The sequence below is a fragment of the Cheilinus undulatus genome, linkage group 6, assembly GCF_018320785.1.
Source record: "Cheilinus undulatus linkage group 6, ASM1832078v1, whole genome shotgun sequence".
NCBI lineage: Eukaryota > Metazoa > Chordata > Actinopteri > Labriformes > Labridae > Cheilinus > Cheilinus undulatus.
This window is the reverse complement of record NC_054870.1, coordinates 26,253,068-26,271,022: the sequence shown is the minus strand read 5'-3', so window position 1 is coordinate 26,271,022 and position 17,955 is coordinate 26,253,068. Positions and strand designations below refer to the sequence as shown.

At 38.0% G+C, this 17,955-nt stretch overlaps 1 protein-coding gene across 1 annotated transcript; it reads left to right on the top strand.

The window, feature by feature from the left end:
• Nucleotides 1-5,217: 5,217 nt before the first annotated feature.
• Nucleotides 5,218-15,782, top strand: LOC121510690 (myelin and lymphocyte protein-like). The gene is made up of 4 exons (XM_041788856.1): nucleotides 5,218-5,393; nucleotides 12,084-12,248; nucleotides 13,964-14,137; nucleotides 14,236-15,782. The coding sequence occupies exons 1-4, from the start codon at nucleotides 5,307-5,309 to the stop codon at nucleotides 14,308-14,310; spliced, it is 501 nt and encodes a 166-aa protein (XP_041644790.1). The 5' UTR covers nucleotides 5,218-5,306; the 3' UTR covers nucleotides 14,311-15,782.
• The last annotated feature ends 2,173 nt before the right edge of the window (nucleotides 15,783-17,955 follow it).

Genomic DNA, 17,955 nt, shown 5'->3' with positions numbered 1-17,955 from the left:
GGGTGCTCAAATAGAGAAACTTGTAAAGACCGGACTAAAAAAGGCATTTTTCTGTACACAGGCAGTGATCTTCATACACACAAAAGCCTTGATGCCTATGTAACTGTCTAGGAGCATTTCTCTTTAATTTTTCATTAAAACTGTCCAAATATGCTCATCAGAATCAACAAAGAGGCACTAGCAAGTATGATATTTGTTTTCAATAGCTCAATATGTTGATAGTTACCAATAAACAAGTCACATTGCCAAGCCCATTCAGTGTCTCTGTTACAAATGAAGCTTTACTATGTAAAATTTCATGTTTTGCCTTTTATAAAATGACCTGTAGGTGTCTAATACTGGCATTTTAAGTTTTCCAACTTTCCTAGTACAAAATGTGCACTACAAAGATAACTTCTGGGAATTCATTCAAACAGTGGCACCCAGTAAATAACATGTCCCTTTTTCTGTCCAGGTGGGGGCAGGACAACAATTGTGATGTCAGATGCAAAAGCTATAGTATTTTTTATGACTTGTTATAATAAGGCAAGCAGATGTAGAAGTAAATGTTGGCCACTCATATGTCATTCAAAGAATATGGTGTTGTAACAGCATCACTTGCACACACTTGGTTTAGCCATCCTAAACAATAGATTTTGTACACTGTGCCATGTTTTAATCCCCCATCCAGGAAACCAGCATGCTTTGTTTGGCTGTGAAAAAGCACTCAGCAACAAAGCACAATCTGATTCGATTTGTATAGATTGACTAATGACAGATTAATGCTTGATATCGTTCCTGACAACCGATAAACAAAGTGTAACAGTTTTAACTTTGTAAGGCATAATTTATGCAGTTTAATATGTGAAACCAACTGGCTGTTTGGCTTATGCGACCATGTTGGTCACTGGCAAAAAGCAAGAGAAAGATTTCACATTAAATCCAAAAGTCACTGTTGCACTGCGAACAACATTACTGATAGAAGGATTACTTTCAAGCTCTAACTTGCCAGGTATAAAAAGAACTACTCACTACCTAGTATGTGTATACTTCAAATAAACTTTTTTACATTCACTTGAGTACTTCTAGGCTACTTGTTAGAATATTTTCTTTCCATACCTGCTTGTAAGTGAACTACTAGCAAGTTGTTTGTTTTGTGTTTCATAGGCTTGAGATGCATCAATCCAAAAAAAAAACAACAAAAAAACAGTGAGTTAACATACACAAAATTAAAGATTTTTTACTGACATCAAGTCAAGTAATCAGCATTGCTTTATTCCAGTGGCTATAATAATAATGATCTACTGAAATCACTGTATTCACTGTGTGAACTGATTCTAGTAAAATGCTGCTCATCAATCATGAGCTACTACAATACTGTAAATGAGGAACCAAGCTCCTCCTGTATTCAAGGTTCAACAATTCCCCTTTTCAGCACCCTAGAGAGATTTCCTCTGGGAGGTTGAGTAGTGTGTTACCCCGATAGTTTAGGCACAAGCTCTGGTCCCTCTTTTAAAAAATTGGAACCACCACCCCAGTTTGCCCCTCAACAGGTACTGTCCCAGTCTTCGACACAACACTGAAGAGACGTGTCAGCCACAACAGCCCAACAACATCCAAAGCCATCAGCATCTCAGGGCAAATCTCATCTTTGCCTGGCACCTTGCTACTGAGAAGCTTTTTAACCATCTCAGCAAGTTCTCCACCCCTGCTGAGAACAGCTTGAGCCAAGCCCTGCATCCCCCTACTAAGTCGTTGAATGAGTTGCCAACAATTTTGGGGCCAATTGAAAGTACTTCTCCCACACCCCTCTCTCCACAGCCCTCTGGGGTGCCCAGCACATGTCAGCCGCTTCCAGTCATCCCCGGGCCAACAAAGCCTAAAAGGCTTCCTTTTTCAGCCTAACGGCTCCCTTCACTGCTTGTGTCCATCATCAGGTTCTAAGGTTGCCCCCACAACAAGCTCTGATGGTTGTCTGGCCAAAGATCCTAGAAGCCACTTCCGCAATGGAGGCTTTGAACATGGACCACTCAGACTCCATGGTACCAGCATCCCCCAGGATACACAAGTAGTTCTTCCAGAGGTGGGAGTTGAAGATCTCACTGACAGGGTCCTCTGACAGGTGTTCCCAGTTCACCCTCACTACTCGTTTGGGTTCTGTCTGGCAGCCTCCCCCACCCTCTGACCCAACTCAGCACTAGGTGGTGACCAGTTGACAGCTCTGTCCAAAACATACAGCCACAGATGTAATGAAACGACCATGAGGTTGGTTATCGATCTTTGGCCTTGGGTACTCTGGTACCAATGACACCTATGAGCATTCATACTGTATGTTCCAACATGGTGTTTGTTATGGACAGTCCATGAGTAGCACAGAAGTCCAACAACAAAGCATCGCTTAGGTTCAGATTGGGCAGGCCTTTCCCCACAATCACCCACCTCCAGGGGTCTGTCGTTGCCAACATGGCTGTTAAAGTCCTCCAGTAGCACAACAAAGTCTTCAGGAAGCACTCCTTCCAGGACACCACCCAGAGATTCCAAGAAGGCTGGGAACTCTGAATTGCATATGTACCAACAACAGAAGTGGTACATGGTGTTCCTTGCATTTAGCTTCAGTGTAGTCAAGACATTTTCAAATGGCAAGCTAGCCAACTCTTTAGCATGATCAGTCTTTATAATTGGCTTTCACTGCCCATCAAAACAGTGTTTAACTAGAAAAGCACTCGGAGAGCGCAGACCTCCGCCATTAGCCCTATCTCCCAATAGTAAAGAATCCTTTTAAAAAATTCCTGGATCCAGACGGTGATCCGGATCACTCCCAAAATCTAATCAGTTCTTCCTTATGCCATTTCTGACATTTCCTGAAAATTTCATGAAAATCCGTCCACAACTTTTTGAGTTATGTTGCTAACAAACTAACAAACAAACTAACATCCTTACTGATCACATAACCTCCTTGGCGGAGGTAATTACATTACTATACAGTGAATTAAATATCCCGGCTGAGTTTAGTCTATACTGATTTAAACTACATTGTTTACATTCCAGACGGCCACATGGGCTTCAGTGGACACACATTTTCATGTTCTAAGTTTCTGGTGAGTGTTGGTCATTCATCAAAGGTAGCTAGTGTTGTCAACAGGAAAGTTAAAGATAGGCAAAGCACTTGTAAGTTTACATAAGTATCAGTACTTTAGGGTTTTCCTGGAAATCAACTCCATCATTTACTTAAAAAATAGTCCACAAACTACTTTCACCAAATGTCTCCTCTACTTTGAATATTTAGTTTCTGAAAAACTATGGCTTAACAGGCAGTGAATTTTATTCCTGCCACTCCCAACTTCTATCTCTCTCTCTCTGTTTGCCCATTACTTGTTCTCTTGTTTCACTCAAACCCATTCATCCATGAGTGTCCCTGTTTGACATTCCCCAACCTCCTGATCCATCATTCTATGTTGCTCACCTGCAAGTGCACTCTACATTAACAAAACAAACAGACCTCTCCTCTCTACATCCATTTATTAAAACCTTGAAGTTAACTTAGCAGGAATGCACTTTAGTGGGTTTCCATATGAACACTTTTGGACACAGTATCCAAAAACCCACAAAGAGATGAGAGACTGCATGTATGACTACAGAATCCTACAGGATAGTGAGCGTGTGAGCAAAAAGGAACTAAATTTAAAAAAAAAAAAATCTTAACAGATGTTGAAAATGTGACAATACATAATGCTGTATTTAACAATTTTGTTCCTATAGAATATGGAGAGCAGAGATACAGTATGATCCAAACAGCTACCAAACAACATCACTTCACAAACAACCAGTCTCAACTCTCATACTGGAAATCTCCCCTGGTCAAACACAACTTTGGAGTAAACAAACATAGAGGAGCTAAAAGAAACCAACATAATGTCCTGTCATATTTTACAACACATTTGGTTGCTAATGTAGCTCATTGTGGAATTAAGATAGATTATATGGACAATAGGAGGGATAATGATATGTGGCTGTTTTTCAGGGTTTCGCCTCGACCCCTTATCTCCTGAGGAAGGACCTTTTATATTCCATCATGGTCATGCCCCAGTGCACAATGCAAGGACTATGAAAACATGATTTGATAAGTTTGGGGTGGAAAACCCCAAAACCCAACCCCAATGAGCACCTTTCGGATGAACTGGAATGGAGATTGCGAGCCAGGCCTTCTTGTTCAACATCAGTGTCTGATCTTATAACGCTCTAATAAATGAATGGCTGCAAATTCCCACAAAACAATCCAAAACATTGTAGACAGCCTTCCAAGGCTGATGATGCTATGAATGCCATGCCTTAAAGGATCTAAAAAAGAAACCTTCATAGGGGGAAAAATCCTGAATAGTTAATAGCAGTTTAAGGTGTTTAAATGTCGTCATTCTGATTATCAAATTATTGCCTTTTTAGAAAACTTCCAAAGATGTGCTGGGAATATTAGACATTAAAAATAAAGGATGGGAATTTTTGTAAGAAAACAGTACATAGGCAAAATCAGAAAAGACATAAATTATCTGACTTTGTCCTTTGTGGTTGCCTAAACCTAAGACCTCCTCACATGGGCTTTAGATTATATATGTTAAAGCTGGACTTCAACTTGTATTAAGTTGTGCTACAGTGCTGTATTACTATTACTGTTTAGTAATTAATCTGAGTAATATCCTCACAGCTATGCTTAAATAAATAAAGCATTACAGAGAAAAAGGAACTGAGCCCAAACACACATGGCTGTTAGGTGTGGCACTGAACTTTAAGCTAACATCACAGATAAATAAAGCATCAAAATGACACTGAATGTGAACACCTAAAGTAAGTTGCCCTTAACGTAAAAATGCTTAAAAATTAGTCACACAATCTCTTTTAACTAACACAGTCATAGTTAATGATGTTTGTGTGCAACTCCTCTCACATCCCACATGAAAGCTGCATTAGTTGCCTCACAATCACTTTTTTGTGTGCATGTAAACGGGCTGGATGCTGCTTAAAAGGACACACACAAACACTATAAACTCATGAGGGCCGACACAAACACATTAAAGTGCACACATACACAGAGAGAGAGAGAGAGAGAGAGAACAGAGCCATCCTCCCGTTGCACAAACAAAGCTGAAAGGCACCTGTCAGACTGGTATAGTTTCGAGCAGAGGAATGGATGGGTAGGTGGAGTAGAGGAGGCTTACAGGGAGGTGTGGGAGGGGGGAAAGAGGAAAAAGAAGACTGCCTTTAAAAGCAGATTAAAACAGGATGCACATCTCATTTTAGTTGAAATCATCCACGCACACACTGTGTTTTGGACTATGGCTTCCACCACAGCAGTTGATGTCCTGCCTTCAGGGGGCAGGATCTTTGTCTCTATTCCTGACATTTTCTACATCCCTGAGTTTGTAAGTTTCTGATCTGTTCATTTTTTGCTATCATAATCTCTGTACAATATGTAACATTGCTTTTATTTAGTCCTGCATCTTTATGTGATTTATGTGTGAGTTGTGACTTATATTTTCTCTTAGTGATATTATCTTACTTCTTTCAGTCAGCATCATTTAGATCAAGGGTTCTCAGCTGGGAAAGGACCCAAAAGTGGGTCGTGGAGTTGTTTTCAATGTGTTGTGAATGTATCCCTGGAAAAACAAGCTATTGTATGTTGTACAGAAGTCCAAACTGTGCAGATTTTTTTTTTTACTACATTTTGCCTTTAAAACAACTTAAATTTAATCCAAACTGCTGCAATTTTAAACAACTGAAATTGACTGTATGAACATTTTTGTATAATTTTGGATCTCAGTTCTCATTAAAGAGGTAGTGGTGGGTCCTGAGGCTAAACCAGTTAAGATCCACCTATCTTTCTCCATTAAAGCCAGCCTCTGTTTTAGAAAGGCCCCAACCTGGACGGACTATATTGGTCAGATCAAATGCAAATGGCCTGACCACCATGGCCTATGCAACAGCCAGAGTTTGGTCATCTTAAAAAGATACCAGTCAATACAAATGGTTAATAGAACTTAAAGCTTACCATGTGTTTATAACTGGGATATTATTAATAATAGATGTATATCCATCAATAACAATTGTATCTGAATATTTCTTACTTCTCAAAACTTTACTTGGGATTAGCAAAGGTTACTTGTCTTGACGAGGAGGTTAAAACGACTACCTTGATCTGCTCTTAAATACTACTGGCACAGGATCACATTGTTTATGTTAGGCTTGGCAACTGAGTGAGCTTATACTGACAGTTGTTTCCATGTGACCTCTTGTTTCTGATGGAGAAAATTTGCTGCCATGGCAGCAGGAAAACTTTTTGCTTGAAATCGAAGCGCAATATCAAGGTTGGTTTTCTCTGCAGAAGTTAGCACTTGTACACAGAGTTTAGCAAATAAATAGAAACAGAAACCTTACCTTTTGGTAGTGTCTGATTTGGCGAACAAACTACTACACTGTGAAATTGAACAAGTTAAACGTATACTGTAAGTTAAAACTGATTACATCCAAGTTTGTTAAATATTGGGGATAACTTTTTGAGCAGACTCTAGTTAAAATATATAATTTACACTACAATCCCCAATTAGATGATAGAACTCAGTCCATTAGAGGCAACTGATTACAACAAATTTTAAGAAAATGGTATATTGTTTTAGTACATTTCTGTTGAAATGTCGTTTCTAACATTTCTGTTTGGTTAACTCAGCTTTTCTTTTAAGTTAAACTGCACTGTGGAAACTTTCACTCAAAAATTCTGTCCAAATCTTCCCATAAAAACATGTTTAAGTACTTTTTACTAAGCTACATGTTCTTCATCAACTGCAGTTTTCTCTTATTTCTATCACATATTTTAATCTTGAAAATTTATGCCTCTCAAGGCCAACTGAAGTGACTACAAGTGACAGTAACTGAAGCTGCACACTGACTCATAAAGTCCTCTCATACCATCCACTGTATCTCCCTACAGGCAGGCCTTCTCTAACTGAGTCAGTAACTTCACTCATAGTGCAAAAGTGTCTAATGCCGAAAGCCATTCTGGGAACAAAGACAAAAATCACTTAAAATAATTGAGTAATGTTTCCTTAAAACTGTTTAATCAACCCAGAAAAATAGGGCTGAAATATCTATTTTGGATTTCTAAGTTAACACAACTAATATTCTACAGCTGTTCAGTCGTACAGTATTATACAGTATGTACTTATTGATCTGTTCTCAAAATCTGATGTGTTGCAAAAACATTGTGTCAAACAGGCAATTGAATGCATATATGAACACAACAGCTAGTCATCAGTGTTACCTGTCTGCATGATTGGTTTACTGGCTAAACAGGTGGATCTACCTGTGGACGTGGTTACTACAGTGACTGGGGTCTCCTGGGAAACAGATAAATACAAGCAGTTATTGGTCAGCAAAGACAGACAGATAAACATGATTCTAAAAAGTTATCACAGGGAATTTTACGTAGTTGAAAACCCTCACTTAACATGGAAAATGTATTTAAGTTGAGTGGAAGCATTTGTACCTGTAGAGTTATGGTCAAAACAATTCATTCAATGTTTTAGACAGAGTGAATGATATCAGATTAATTTACATGTGTGGCTAACATTACTAGAGCTGGTGGCATCAGCTTTAGGTCGTCTTTTAATATCCATGTTTCGGTGCTAAATGTGAGTGTGCATCTGCCACTTTCAACTTACACAGCCTTCAACTTGATATCAATTTTCAAGCTTAAACTTATTCCTGACTGTATTGCTCGAACAAAGGGCAAGATGCTGCATCAAGTCTTTAGCTACCGCCCCAGTTTAGTCAAGATGACCCATTACTGCTGAAATTCAGTTTTTGACCAAGTTTGTGGGAACACATGAAATGAAAACATCAATGACTAGTTGAACTTACTTTTAATTCTGGTTCATGTGGCAGGGTGAAGACAATCATTTAACTGGCTCTTTCCACACATCCCTCACTTAAAGTTGCTAAATATTGACACTGTGAGTGTCATAAGAGTTTTTTGATGTTTGAGGACCCTCATGGAATAAGGACACATTGCTGTTATAAATAAACATACATTTTATTTGTTTTATTGAGGCCTACACACACATTCTTACTGATTGAACTATGCACAAATTAGGTGTGTTATCATGATTTTAATTTATTGTAACTATAAATGTCCTCCATAGGGGGGTCCCTAGGTTTGGGACTAATGCTCACACAAGTGGTTTTCAACATTTTTTGCCCAAGGCACACCTAACATCGAGCCAAAATCTCAAGGCACACCATATTCATATCTATACAAAACATCTTATTTAAAGCCTTTTACAGAGTAGCCTAAGTTGTTGTGTAGTTGTAGTAAAATGAATGGTTGTACAAATTCCCACAACACACCAAGACTTGCCTTGAGGCACACCAGGTGTGCCTTGCCAAACCATTTGAAAACCACTACTCTACTCTAGTGATAACATAACCCATGCTAGACATGAACATTTAACCCAGTGCACGGTCATTTTAAAATCTTACACAGTCTAAAATGTGAATAAAATGTAAAATGATTTCTTGAAAGCTGCTGTAGCTATCCATAGCTCAGGTAGGTCGATAGGTGCCAAACCAAACGACCCGTTTAGATCTTAAGTGGTCTCTCTATGATAAAGTATGGTAAGCCTGACCTCAGTGGTGGGTGGGTTCATCACCCACCACTTTTCCTAGTCATTTCCATTGCAAATTTTTGCACCTGTTTTCAGTTTTTGCATACACAAAGAGGTAAACTTTCTTTGTAAACCCACTGAACACACTTCATAAGTCACGTGTTTTCATGTGATTTTGCACAGGAAACTATATTAGTGGTGAAATTAGCTAACTCATTCAGTAGAGTAGTCAATCTAGAAAAATCTGACTAGAAATGAGAATAAAAAGTGGAAAGTATTTAAGCAGGGGATGTTTGAATTGCAGCATAAGTCTTCCTTTATGGGCGAAGTCTCAAAATGTTTAAAACTGCAGGTTCTCACTCTGATCTGGTAAAAAACTACCAACTTGTCCTTAAATAGGTCATTGAGTTTCTAGGCTCCTGTTTAGTAATTTATCAGGAAACAACCTGCAGTTTCTGTACATGGAATTCAAGATTAAATCTGAGTGACTCAGGCAGAAAAACAGCTTTAGTTGCAGATTGTAGTGTAAATCTAAACCAGCCATCATTTCTCGCATTTACTTGCTGTCTTGGGTCTTTTTTTCTGGCTGCTTGCCAGTGCTTTTCACAAAACAAGCTGCTGCCCAAGGAAATGTACTGGTTTGCCTTAAGCAATTATGCAACACAAACAGTGGTATTTAGGGGGAAAGTGCAGATACTGTACCAGGCTAAAGTGAAAACCTCACTCTTTCTTTTTCTTAATTTAGAATTTTAAGAGCAATAGCAATTTCATTTTCAAACCAAAATGTATTATTTCATGACAGGTAAGCCCAATGTGATGTCATGATTTACAGTGAAGCACAGCTAAACAAGATAAGCCATTGTGTCTGTAAGAGAGGCAGTCAAATCAAAACAATCATTGCTGAACATGTCATTTAGCAACTATAATCAAAATAAAAACATACCCCATACTAAAAACACTCATCAAGTGCAAAAACACATGAAGACCCCTTGGTTTTCATGTGGAGTTTTTTTTTTTGCAAATTCCAAGCAGGCGTACATAAATTTTGCACTGAGGAGAGGCTTCTGTTTATCCACTCTGTCATAAATCCAGATCAGTTGAACGCTGCAGTGACGGCTGTCCTTCTGGAACTTCGTCCCATCTCCACACAGGATCTCTGGAGCTCAGTCAGAGGGACCATCAGATTCTTTGTCACTTCTCTTGCCAGGGCCCTTCTCCCCCTATTGCTCAGTCAGATGAATGGGGCATAAATAAAGTGAATGGAGTGGTTTGGATTGGGTAATGTTTCGCTGATAATGAGATGAATAAGACTGATGTTGACATGGACTGATAAGGCTTGCTCAGCACTCAGTGTGCGCAGTGGTTTAATGGCAATGAGCTCTTACTTCATATGGGTTTTCTAATCTCTGCATCATGATGACTCAGCATTGTTTGCCTTTACTATCAGGTATTTGAATTATATGGTTTTGCCCAATCAAAGGTCTGAATGTAAACTTGTACAAAATAGAGCAGACTAAGATTGTGAGGCAATTACATTTTAACTCTTCAACAATTATTGATTATTTGAGACCAGTATCAGGTACAAGGGATGCACAGATACATTGGTTTGGCCATCAGCCTCCAAACAACAGCTACCTCCAAATAATGTGACATGAAGATGCATCACTATCCTGTTTATCTCTTTTGTGACAAGTTGGACAAACTCTGATCTGTTTTCAAGATCAAACATGAGAGACAGTGTCCGCATTGTGGGAGTCGTATACTGAAAGAAATGATGATGAAAATATCGGTATGGGCATCAGACATTGACCTTAATTTTCACAATCTGTGCATCTCTATCAACTAACATTGGAATTAAAACATTAAAAAACCCACAAAACTTAACATATGTAGTCTTTTTCTCTTGATGTGGTAACAGTGGTGCATGGAAACCATCTTTTCATGTGTGTAAATAGCTTCTGTGTATTGGAATAAGTGATACAAAGAGAGAAAGGTCTTTTCAAAGGGCTGTAAATCAGATAAATCAGAGTTCATGGGGTCAAATGAATCAATCATGGAGAAGTATTTGAAGTACCTGTAGGTGCGTTGTTCATTCAGGAAGTGGTTGACTTCTTATATGTGGTCAGACTACATGTTGGTTTGTGAAATCAAAAGGGTACAGTGGCTGAATCTTTACTCTTCTGTCCTGGCTTTAAACAACATGGTTTCACTGCATTAAGAGGAAAAATTAGCTGATTAACTTGTTGTGTATCAGTGAGTTTCCAATGGGTAAGGTCCCGTTTTTGTTTAAGATTTACAAGAGGTCATCTACTAGATACCCTGCGATTGACTGGTGACCAGTCCAGGGTGTACCACGCCTCTAGCCCAAGGACAGCTGGGATAAGCTCCAGCCCCCCTAACAGGATAAGCAGTATAGAAAATGGATGGGTGAATGGATCTACTAGATAAAGATGGGCAGCTGTATCCTCATCAGACTTTAATGCTTTATTGAAATTTGTGTTCACTGCTGCATTGATATGAAATTTAATTTTTTGAAGGCAAGCAGATAGCGCTTGCTCCTTCTCTTCTTTTGCACCCATGATATTTGAGGGATAATTGCAAATTGATTGAGTTGTAGTTGCATCTCTGTGTCCTTTGTGAAGCCCAGACTGGGAAAAAAAAATCAAAGCAAGGACACAATAGGCCTTTTAATCGCTGTTATTTTCCACTTGCCAGGGGCTAATTAATTCTAAATTGTCTTCTATTGAAGTGTATCAGTAAGAAATTGCAATATGCAGGCCATTTAATAATATATAAACAACAGACACAGACTTAAACTAACCTAACTTTACTATGGCCTGACAAAATTACTTCTCTGAACCAACAAGACAGTGTTATTGCAGAATACCAACGGAAGGACACTTAATGGTTTTCCTTTACAGTTTCTTCAACATGATAAAGTGTTTCTTATCGCTGAACAAATGCTGGAGTTTTTTTCTTTTTCTTTTAGATGTCAAAGACTCTGAAGAGGAATGTTTGTTAAAGGAGGAGAGGGAGGTATTGTACACCTAGGGTGTTCAATAGTGCACGCATCATCATGGGTGTTTGCAAGGGTGTGTTTCTTTCATAGGGTTGTCCACAGGCCCAGCCCTTACTTTAAAGGTGCTGCTTTTAACAAGAAGCACCACAGGGAAATCTTTTGCTTCTTTACTTCATAAATCTCAAACCTGCTAAATAGTTAGAAGTCCACAAAGCGAGGTACATCCTTGTACTTCATTGAAATTTAATAGTTTAAGAAAAAAAACATCAAGTTTAAATGTGCAAAGCTGTTACTGATAAACCATAGGATAGTAATCTTATCTAAAATTAAAAGAAACAAGAGAGAAACATTAAGAAGTCTACTCTGGACATCATAAAGCCATTGTAAAGTTGTGCACTGTTTGTTACTCACCCATCCCTTCTGGTGTGAAATTGCAGGTTTTTGGAGGTTTGGTGTGGATCCTGGTGGCATCAACTCGAGTCTTTCCAGACAACCCGTTGGGCTGGGTGATGTTCGTTTCCGTCTTCTGCTTCGTACTGACGACACTCTGGTTCTTGATTTTTCTCTGCGGAGCCAATCAGAGCAGCATCTGGCCCGCTCTGGTGAGACATCACACAGCTGGCCACTGACTTCATCCAATGCCTACAATATCTGCCTCACAGCACCTCTGACTTTAAAATAAACATACGTATTTTGAATTTGAAATCAGCATAAAAATCAAAATCAGGGGGAAAGAAATCACAATTTGGGTGTTATGTTAAAAACTCTTTTGAAAGCAGTTGTGTTTGATTGGAAAGCTCAGCAGTGATAGCAGCATTAACAACAGAGTTAACCCTTTGACTGCTCTGTTCTCTGTCTGATTCTTTGTTTCAGTTATTTTATCACATGCTATTTAGTTTTTTAATTTTATTTTTATCCTTCTCTTACCTTTTCTTTACTCTGACATCCCAGATAGATGGTTTCATTCATCCATTGCATGGATACACTGTATTTCACATTCATCTAAGAAAACTCCCATACAAAGGGTTAAGAGGGGCAGGACTTTTGAAAAAAAATCTCAGAAGGTGATTGGACAAATGTTCTGTCAGTCCCATTTATTGCTGGCTAATCAGAGCAACGACAAAAAAATGGTAGTAGACAGTAAGCTTGGAAAGTAGTTTACAGATGATGGAGCTAGCTGGTGGATAAAACTCATGCCAAAGCTGGCTGGGAGAACTGCAGAAACATTTCTGCCAAGAAGGGCATCAGGGTGGTTCTTTGCTCCTCGTTCAGTAAAGAAATACTGTCCAGATCTGAAAAAACTGCCACCAAAGCTGCATTTGACCTAATCACTCCACCAGCAGTCACTGTACATACTGGCTGACAATACAAACACTGCTAACTATCACAAACTCATGCCTAAGTAGGCCGGGAGAAGAGCATAAACATCTTTTCCACCATGAACAGCTTTCCGTGCTGTTCTTTGCGCTTCTTTTAATAAAGAAATCTGACCCAGTTTGGATAAAACTTCTGCTATACTACATCTGAGATCTGATCCGGGGTTAAATTATGTATAGACCTGTTTTGGAAATAGATACATGAACAGTGGCTTGCTTTAGCTTTGTTAGCTTTAGCAAAAGCTAGCTACATTATTAATGTAACCAATTAAGCCAATGTAGCTATGTTAGCTTAAGCAACATGAGCTTTATCAACAAGAGCTTCAGCAAACAACTAAAGATAACATAGCACAAGCCAACAAAGCTCTGTGGATAGAGTACCTAAGAATCTTACATAGCTGCTTTTTGAGCTTAGCTATAGCTATGTTAGCTACGTTAGCTATGAAACAACGTAATCTATAGCCAAGTTAGCTTTAGCAATGCGAGCTTTAGCAAACATAGCTACAGTTATCTTTGCTATGAAGATAACACAGATACATAGCTTATGTAGCTGCTTTGTGAACTTAGCTTGAGCTACGTTTGTTACATAGCTCCGTTATCTACGTAGCTAATGGAGCTGTGTAAGCTACACTAGCTTTGCTAGATTGTTTTCATGGAGGACAAGCTTTTTCCTGTAAGGAGACTTTACTAAGCTTTATTAAACATTTTGTAATCTTGTTTATCAGGTCATGTTTTTCACTTTTAACTTTTGGTATCCTAACTGTTAGCTTAAACTCACCCAGACATAGAATCTGCCCAGTCCATCTGCTTTGCAAGGTTACATTTTTTTTTCTCTAGCCCCATATACACCCTGATGACTCTAGCTCTCCTGCTCTTATTTCCTCCTCCCCATTCTTTCCTTTCTCTAACCCTCTTCTTTTGTGATTTATCTTATCATGTAGGATGTGGCCTTCCACTTTGTGGCGGCGGTTTTCTACCTCAGTGCATTGGTGGATTTGGCTTATATCACCGTTCTGAAAGGGTGGGGCATAACCATTGTGTCCGGTACAGTTGTTTCTACGAGTCTATCATTTGCGGGAAACCTCAAAATCTACCGCCTGGATATTGCTGCAGTGGTATGTCACACACATGTGCACATATACTTTAAACAGTCTAATCTTTTTCCCTTAAAGTGACTGTTTTTTGTGTCCGTTTTTTGTCTGTGTGCTTTCAGGTGATGTGCTCCATAGCCACTCTTCTCTACTTCCTCCATGCCATCTTCTCTGCCATCCGATGGAGAAGATCTTAACAGACCTGCAACAGGAACACCAAACAACCAGCTGATCTGTCTTGGACTTAACATGGAATAATCTTTATATTTTTTGTACCTTTATTTACCTATCAACAAGATGAACACTCTTATTCCTAGTACCTAAACATCAAATGAATAAATGAGTGCAACAAATCAAGTTATTGACAACTTTAACTTGTTATTGCATTGTTGGGCTTGAAAGGCCCATTTTTACCCTTTAATTTAGTTTTATTCTTTAACACTTAAGTCACAAAGGATACAAATAAGAGATATGAGTAAAAGTACACTTAGTCAAGAAATATCATTAATTAAGAAAGGGAGACAGAAATGTAAATAACTAATTATACCCTTAACCCTATTAAATACTATGGCACACAAAGTCCATTATGATATTTTTACATAAATATTTAAGAGCCCAACGTTAAATTAGATTTCTTATTTTACTAAAAACAGACAGGCCTTAAAAGGCCATTTTGTCCAAAAAAAGTTTATATTTTGTTACAGAACATGCTATCATCATTTCAAACAAAGTTTACTCAATGAAAAAATGCTCACACCTTTTCTGATATATTTCTGCAACCCTCTTAACATTTTTGCAAACGTTTCATTTTTTTGACATTTATTTGCACCCCAGAAATTCCACCCATTATTGTCAAAGCACCTGGTTTGTCCATGAAGGATTTTTTTTTATATAATTTACAAAAAAAGAAAAAAATGTTTTCATGGTTTGGTACTAAATTGGTAAAAAAGGGAAAAGGGAAGGGAGGAGAGGTAATTAGTTAACTTGCACTCTAATTGCAACTTTATTGATTTGTATTTCTATAACACCTCGTTTCCATGTATGTATGGTTATGTAAGTAGGTAAGCCAACAGGAAGTCAATTCATCCCTATGGGAATCTCAGTGAAGTCCGACATGCATGTGAAACTCCTGCCCTCTGTAATATTTTTGCCCGGAAGATGCTGCAAGTATGACGAAAAAATTGGAGTCGATTTCGGAGTGACCATATGGCAGTGTGCTAGCTGACCAAGATGCAACTAGATAACAGGCCTAGACAAGCCACATTTATCAGCTTGACATGAAATTCAGTCATATTAACCACTTTGATAGGAGAAATGTAAGGATTTATCAGTTGATATGAAGTGCTGTAAGTTTGTTTTCAGATATATTTAAACATTTGAAGTAAAAAGTAAGGAAGGGGTCAGTAGATTAAAAAACAGGTTATTCAAGATATAGACGAACACTGAATGGCTCAACAAGTTAGCTGAGCAAAGCCTGTTTGGCTATTCATATGTCCGTATATGAAATATATGCAGCTTTCCTGGTTGGCCTACTTCTTCCACTATATCTTGTTATGCGGTATTAATCCTATTTTATCTCAGTAATTCCAATGACATCCTCTCCCCAATGGCTACAGGTAGTTTATCAGATTTTAATCCATCCTTTAAAAAAATGAAGTTCCTTGTGTTGGACACTGGGAGGCATCATCTGTATATTTGCGAATACACAGACATCAGTCTGTGAAAACAAGGCATTAAGATGCCAGTTGTCACAGACTTAATAAAAGGATATGAGAAATGAACTTTTAGTTCCTACGTCAAGCTAAGTCAAGCTAAATAACGTATATCTGTCTTTAACGTCTTATGATGTTCACAATGGTCCTTGACATGATCTGCCCTGTGGTTCGTTTAACCTCTACGAAAAAAGCAAACACCATCAATGAAGTTAAAAATACACAAAAAAAATCCCAGATAGCTTACTGACTTTTTTTAAAAGATTTTTTTTTGTCTTTTTTCCTTTATTTGTCAGGACAGCAGAAGAGAAGAAGTTTATTACTTTTTAGACCTTGACTCTCAGCCCTTTAAAGGTAGGGGTTTTAAAACACTGTCATGAATTTCAGTTCTAAAAATTTCACGTACATGGTATCTGTTACGATGAAATTGTGTCATACTGTGTGAGATCTTTACGCTGTTGCGGACGCTCAGAGGGGGTTTCACATTCACACATACACACAGACAGCGCTGCTCTGTCTCTTCAGCTTTGACGTTACACAGTGTCCGCTGGTTTCCTTATTATGCCTCTGTCATTACCTCCTATGGCAGGTCAGGGGAGGGATGACTTTATCACACTGTTATTCCTCTATGCGTTACACAGTGTATGTAAAGTGTAACAGGGATGTAAATACCCCTCCTTTAAATAGAAGTCTATGAGTGCTGCTCTGGCTCATAGACTGGTGATGGTTCACTTCTGCATGACTCCAAAGAAGCATTAAAGTAATAATCTGAAACATGACAGTCAGCACAATGTCTTAGTGTTAGCACTGCACTACTTTTCCGTTGTTAAAAAAATCCTACAAGGCTTTAGTGAGAAAAAAAATACCATAAATATCTAAAAGGCAATGAATATATGAACTGAAAAGTCATTTATAATGTACATTTTATTGATTTATGTTAAAAATGAAAAAAGACAAATGTATTAATCTTATCTGGTAAAAATCCCTCTAAAGTTGTTATTTTTATTTGATTGAAAAAAATAGCTCCTGTCCTTTTTAAGGCTCTGGATGGAAAAAGGTCATTTCATTTGATTTATTGTTTGGAATTTATATGAGCTCTTCCAAAAAGTTGAAGGATGTAAATATGAAATGATTTCACTTTACATGCACTTTTTAAAATCTGTGCTTTGCAATAAACTACATTATGTACATTATAACACTGTGGCGTTTCTTTTCAACATTTTTTCATTGAAGGAGAAACAGAACTGAGGCCAATCACCACAGTCCTATAAAATACGGACTCGGATTAGTACGGAAGTGGATTAGGGCCATTTTTGATGGAGAAAATAATTTTGGGCAAGTCGAGATCAAAGTCAAAATGACAAGAATAAAGTTGAAATTTCGAGAATAATGTTGAAACACAATTTTTTTAGATTAAAGTCGAAATCACAAGAATAAAGTCGAAATTTTGAGAATAAATTTGAAACACAATTTCGAGATTAAAGTCAAAATGACAAGAAAAAAGTCGAAACTTGTTATTATATTAACAGCAGATCATAGACGCTGTGTGTGGCAATGAGAAAATCTCTTTGTTGTTAAATCCAATAATGAGGTATAATTTCACATATTCATTGATATGAGGCATAAGGCATTGTGTAGAGACAAGTCAGGATTCTCTGTTACTGTCCTAAATACTCATACATCAACAGGAGCACAGCAGCGCTCGAGTCTCTTACTCTTCTTCTCTGTCTGATCACCTGTAGATGCACAGGTGACAGACTCAACCTCGGTAATGGGAGAGTGAAGGGAGATTGATCGCTTATTTATTGATCATAGACAAGTTGCTGCTAATGACAAAATGTTAAAAAAGGCAATAAAAGAAACACTTTGTGATGTGTTTTCAATTGGAAGCTCTAGTTAACAGTATTGTGTATGATGTATAAAGAAAATGTTACTTGCAAAACGCCATGTACACGATGCACATTACATTTTTGTATGGAATTTAGAACTAATAATCCCCTTATTTGTTTTCATTGCTGCTTTCATGCAGCATCTCCATGCTTCCCTTCAGATATGTCAGTAGAGTTGTTTATATTGATGTTGTCTATCGCACCACAACAAACAGCGATCAATAAATGACTGATGAATCTC

Bases quoted from the DNA above. Each gene is read 5' to 3' on its own strand.
- LOC121510690 (XM_041788856.1), top strand. From the start codon at position 5,307: ATGGCTTCCACCACAGCAGTTGATGTCCTGCCTTCAGGGGGCAGGATC. The intron at 12,249-13,963 runs GTGAGACATCAC...CTTATCATGTAG, and splicing joins GCAGCATCTGGCCCGCTCTG to GATGTGGCCTTCCACTTTGT. The intron at 14,138-14,235 runs GTATGTCACACA...GTGTGCTTTCAG, and splicing joins GCCTGGATATTGCTGCAGTG to GTGATGTGCTCCATAGCCAC.